Source organism: Trachurus trachurus (assembly GCF_905171665.1).
Source record: "Trachurus trachurus genome assembly, chromosome: 4".
Taxonomy (NCBI): Eukaryota; Metazoa; Chordata; class Actinopteri; order Carangiformes; family Carangidae; genus Trachurus; species Trachurus trachurus.
This window is the reverse complement of record NC_139898.1, coordinates 12,598,703-12,604,702: the sequence shown is the minus strand read 5'-3', so window position 1 is coordinate 12,604,702 and position 6,000 is coordinate 12,598,703. Positions and strand designations below refer to the sequence as shown.

The 6,000-nt window shown below is 41.4% G+C and overlaps 1 protein-coding gene across 1 annotated transcript in view; it reads right to left on the bottom strand.

Annotated features, from left to right (window-relative positions):
- Positions 1-308: 308 nt before the first annotated feature.
- Positions 309-6,000, bottom strand: part of yjefn3 (YjeF N-terminal domain containing 3) — a gene marked incomplete at both ends in the record, with an annotated part of 43,974 nt that continues 38,282 nt past the window's right edge. Inside the window, 4 exons of the mRNA XM_083970226.1 lie at positions 309-505; positions 760-910; positions 1,993-2,106; positions 5,254-5,364. Coding sequence (XP_083826352.1) covers positions 309-505; positions 760-910; positions 1,993-2,106; positions 5,254-5,364 — 573 coding nt within the window. The remainder of the gene's footprint in view (positions 506-759; positions 911-1,992; positions 2,107-5,253; positions 5,365-6,000) is intronic.

Below are 6,000 nucleotides of genomic sequence, written 5' to 3'. Positions count from 1 at the left end.
TCATGTAATTTGCAAAATAATCAGAACAGTGTAATACTTCACTTTTACAAGTAGACTGACCAAAAAAAAAAAAAAAACTTCTCATACCATTCCCTAAAGAGACATGACTCAAACCACATTTTCTAAAGATTATCTTTCTACTGTAGTTCGACAACACGTTTGGCAAAAGTGTTGCCTGTTCTACACAACTGAGATGGTAACATTAAATCACATCAACAATCTATAAAATACAATAGAATTGATTAACTGTATGTTTTGTTTTTTCCGAAATGAGCAGCAGCCACTTTGGCTCTCGTGTTTCCCCTGTGTTACAATTCTATGAGACAGTCTGTGCCAGGATAGTCTGGGAGGTTAAGCTCGTATTTTTTCTGAATGTCATAGGGCAGGAAGCGTCCAGCCAAGAAATGCTTCCCTGAGAAACTCATGGCGCACTTCTTTGGTGCTGTAAGTGAGATGAGAACATCTGGCTTTATCCCATCCTGACTTGGTTCTTCTACATCCCAACCTGAGGGAAACAGGAAGAGCAGTGTGATAATTTTCAGCCTGCTGTGCTCACACTCAGCAGGCAGTGTATTTGGAGTATGATGAGCTCACACTGAGCTGACTGTAGCATGAGATTTATCTTCTACATGTGCCTCCAAACTTGGAAATTTTTTACCTGGGAGCCAAAGCTCTTCAGGAGCTGCCTGGAGGCTCATTCATCAAGTTGTATTTCTGAGCCTGCAGTCTTATATCTACCCTTTGTATATGAACACTTACCTGAGGGCACATCCACACTGGCAATAGGGGTCTTAACTTGCTTCAGGGTAACAAGAATACCAGAGTAGGGCTCCTTAATGTTGGCACAGTCTGCCTCTGGACCCATCATGGCATCAATCACTAGGTTGTAGGCGTCGTTTATGAGCTGCACCTGAACACAACACATATCAAATTTCATAAATGTTAAATGAGTGGTCCTCAATCTTGGTAATGGCAATCCCTCCCTAGTGACAAGACATATATATGAGGGGTCACAAGAGGAAGGAAAAGTTTAAATACTTTGTATATCTGTCTCTATTATTAAACATCTTAAGCAGCTTAAACAATACTCATATGCACAGTATAGTGATCATCGTGGGATCAGAATCCTCAGAACAGCAAAATTCTGTCCAAAACTGCATTGTGACCAAGCTCCAGTCCTCTCATTTAGCCAAGCCAAGTATGTGTCTTCTAAATTTGCGGTTCTGTGCATGGTTTCCCCTCTATGTGTTCTCCTTACGGGGGCGCAATGGAGGGTCAGTTACACAAAGACGTGTAAAAGGACAAATTTTGCAGAGAAAAGGGTTGTGCATTGGGTTTTTGTCTCATTTCTTTTATTGGTAATACATTAGGATTTGATCTGTTTTTACAACCAGGATGGAGAGTAGGAGCCTTTACAGTGACCAATAACAGTCGTTGTACATATATGTGTGTGAGTATTGTTTTAAGACCAACAGAAAGAAAGAAGAGAGGATCAGCCTTTCAGTCCTTTTTGTCTTGTAAAACACTCTGCAGGCCTCCATAGGCCTATACTCTAATCAAACAAGATTTGTAGGCACAGCTCAAATGTCAACTATGCATTTCTTCATTTTCAGGGGCCACAAACTGAAGACATTATTGCTACACGCTCCCCTGTATGTGTGTATAAAACACATTTCTTTTGCTCAATTTTCACCTCCCTACTGTGTTTTTAAGCACTAGAAACCTCTGGAAATGCTGCTGGCTCTGTCTTCATTTGAAAACTCTACAGTTGTGTAATAGTCCACCGGCTTAAACAATCTCAGTGTGCATGATTGCTCATGTAGGTATGTTAATGTTTAAATGTAATAGTATGGACATGGACACAAATGAACACACAGTAGCATCAAAACAACACACACTATAAGAAATTACCAAAAGCACATATTTGTACTTTTTAAGATTGTTATAAGACACTAGTGGGGTCCATGTGTCACGTGTTAAAATGCTGCTGACCTCTGTGGGGAGATAGGAGAGAAAAGGGATGTCCATCTTCTCACACTGAACTGTGAAATCCTGGTGTAGACTGTGAGAGGAGCGTTTAGGGTGGTAGATGGTCGGCTCATATTCCTACATGAGATGAGGCAACAGAGAATAAGAGGAGGGGGACACAAGGGAGGAGAGAAGGTCAGTGATTTGAGCGTTACTTCCGGACTGAGTCAGGATGATGCATCTATGCACATTTGTCCTGCAGTTCACAACAAGTGAAAATACTGTCATCCAGTGACCAGGAGCTGCAGTTTTCTGCAGTCAGTTTCCTGAATGAAAGTGGAATCTGAGAAAAGTAGAAATCCAGACTCCTGAAGTCTGAAAGGCCCGTGATGCTCAACAGGAAGCATCTGTGAACTTTACACAGTCACAGCGTTTTAGAAAATCATCAATGTGCCTCTATTGAAATTGTGCTCAGCTAAATCTATGAAATATTTTACAGAGACACACATGATAATTTCACATAATAATAATAATAATAAAAAATAGGCTACATTTGCATTTAATTAGATTACATTACCAATAACAGTAGTTAAAATCCCCCAAATGACAATAAAATGCCTGTTGTGTATCCCTGCATCAGTTTTAACAATCTAAAATAGCAATAATATATAACTCACACTGCCGATAATAATTCTCTCCCTGTGTTAATTACATTTCAGTTTAGTTCACTTTCACCTGTAATGGAGTATTTTTACTATCTTGTACTTACTTCTGCTCTGTGAGTTTCATCCAACCTTTGCTGAGATAAGGAGGACACTGAAATCTCAAAACCAGAGCAAATAAAATGAAAACTCTCTCTGTAATGCTCAATACCCCATGAGATAATATGTCATAAGCAGTAACGTCAGATTCAATATGGATTATAGACATCTGGCCAGTGAATACACATGAAAGTGTAGATGCTTAAGCCAAATGACATTTTCACAGACATCACGTACAGAAATAAATAAATAAATAGAGACTGTTCCTTCAGATGTGGATGAGCTGAGAGCCGACCTACAAAGGAAGTGAACTGTCAGGTCAGACAGAGAGCTGCCTCCTTGGGGATCCTGGATGACTCAAAACGCCACAGCCACCGATCACCTGACGTCATTTCCATCATGAACTCCACAGAGCAGAGGGCCAAACCCAATCTACTGTGCATGTGTGTATGTATGTGTGTGTCTCTGTGTTTGTCCTTGACCTCGTGAGCTGTTACACCATTGAAGAGTGAGAAATTAGGACTCACAATGGCTGTCAGTGTCACAGAGCATGAACAGAAATGAGCCATGAGACATAAACAGGCAGAAGGTACAGACAAGGCTTTTTCCAGTTCATGCTCACGTCTAACAGGGTTACACCTCCTCACCTTGGCTTGTAGTTTGTTTTTGTGTGTTTTTATACATGGCCCATTAGGAGTGAAGAGGAAGTCTTTAGCCTTACTGATGAAAAAGCCAAAGTGGCAACAAGACATAATGGAGGACTAATGTCAAGATGTCAAAATGTTCATTTTTACATGCATTAAAATCTATGTATTTAAGAGAGATTGTAATCATATGCAGTGACAAAGCTGTGAAAGTGAATAGTAAATAATGGTGCCAGTTGGTTCATGCCAGTTATAACGTCATTAGCATCACAAATATGAAGTTTCCGTGCAGTGACTGTCTAGGGAGCACATGTACTGAGCCAAACACAACATCATGTCCGCATGTTTTACAATCATGTGAACGATACACTGGAACTAATGCGCAGTGGGCTTGTTTTTTTAATACTCATCCAACATCAGCTTTGATTAAAGAATGTCTGTGTCCTCTGGTATGCAGCATTATGTTTTTCCGTGCCTAACGGTGGAACTAATCAAAGATGCACAACAGACTCAAACACAACCTGGTTTTGTGAACACTGGAACACTGACATCTTGGAGTGACGTGAGAAGCAAGTTGACCTGTTCGCCTGCAGCTGATCATTCATTTCAATGCTCTGTCTAATCACATTCACAGCTCTACATCAGGGGCTCAAGGCTGTGTGTGTGTGCGTGTGTGCAAGCGCGTGCACGTGTGTGTGTGTGTGTTAATGTTTGAGTCTGTGCATGTCTCCTTGCTGACAGGGATCACATCGCACTATGAAAAACATACACTCTTACACTCGAGCCATGGTCCAAAGTAAGTACTCAGGTTTCTCAGTTAGAGCAAACTCAGACAAGTGTGGTCCCAATCGGCCCAGCGTAGTGTTCAGCCACTTCATGATAATAAAATTTTATTTATAGTACATTTCAGAAATACACAAGAAATGACAGAGGCAGAAGGTAAAACCATTATAAACAAAGCAAAAGAGATAAAATACCAGACAAAACATATAAAAGAGACATAAAAAAAGAAAAGGGGAATCAATGTCCAACTGTTCTTTTTTGTTTTTTCAGGTCAACCTTTAGAGAAGCTCCTTATTCATTTCTGGAATGCCAGGATAAAATATATCTCGCTCAGAGCTGACCTCTGACCACGTACTTGGCCTTGAGAATAAAAAAAGACAGAGAGAGAGGCCAGAGGGGATAGATAGACTCTACAGAAAACCATCATCCTGCCCAACATGGTTTTAATCAGAACTACCAATGCCCTCCTGTAAATCTCTCATGTCAGACACATATGGTAAAGCAGATTCTTCTCTAAACCAAAGAGTCCTAAAAAACACATACTCATTACTTCCCTTCCAATAAAGCTATAGACTGGGGCTGTCATAGATGATAACACCATACACTAAATAAACTGCTCTGTTAAAAAGATGAGCTGCCATGTGTTTGGAGAGGATAAGTTCTGCCTGTAAAACTAAAATCTATTTGTCTTGAATTGTTGGTCAGTATGTGGCCTGAGAGGCAGACATCATGGTCATGACATCATATCGTGGCTGCCGAGCGTAAGACACAGCCAGTTTTAATGAGAGTAACAATAGCATGATATCATGGCTGTCTGAGTGCCCTTGCAGAGAGGGTAATAGGATAACTGCTCTAAACCACTTACAGCAGCTAAAATGAAATTCTTTAAAGCGCAGAAGGCCTGTATAGGGGATCCCCTGTTAGTGCTGACCTAAGCAAAGATTGTTTCCTCAATTGTGATATCATGTCAGCACCAGACTGCTTACAATGGATCATTGTTGTCTTGAATACAGTAGGGACTTACTGTGCTGTGGAGTAACTTTCATGCATTTTATTATTGGCAACACTGATGCACTTTGTTCTTGTAATTTACTTACAAACATGCGCAGGTGTCGGGCACACACAAGGCCAATGGAGCCATTTTGATCCGGACCACAGATCACCAGCACTGTTGGCTGCTTCTTCGCTAGGGTGCTCAGAGGATAGGCCTGGTGGACAGACAAAGAGAGAGGCAGATAGGGTGAGAAATGAGCTGACGATTGAGTGAATGGAAACATGTAAGGGATAGGGATAATAGAGATGTACAAAGGAGAAAATAGAAAGGGTTGAAGAGAGAGAACAATGGCGAGACAATAACAAGAGGAAGTTCAATAGTCATCACTATTCACTATTATCCCTTGGACATCAGGGTTCCTATTCAGGGCAGGACATCCGATCTGTGCCCCGGCCTCTCCATCATATTCAGAGAGCCTGACTGCAGCATGCCAGGCATGCCAGACAAGGGTGGAAATGGTACCGGCTCCATTGTCTCTTCCGTTTATGAGAAAAGGTCCAATCTCATTAAAATAACCCTGGCAGCAGTGGAAAAAATACCACTGTCCTCACCATGGGATGCTTCCGTATATATAACACACTTTCCGTCACGGGCCTGGCTGCAGTGTTGCTGCTGGCATCTGCTTGGTTTACTAGCCACACATTGCCTTGTAAATCAACCTGCACCTTTTTAAACGAGACAGGTATACGCCTGTGGAGCTGTCAACCAGAGTAGCTAATCTTCCATCTTCAACACCCAAACAGAAGAGAAGTGTAATGTGTGTGCGTGCGTGCATGCATGTGTTGGTCCG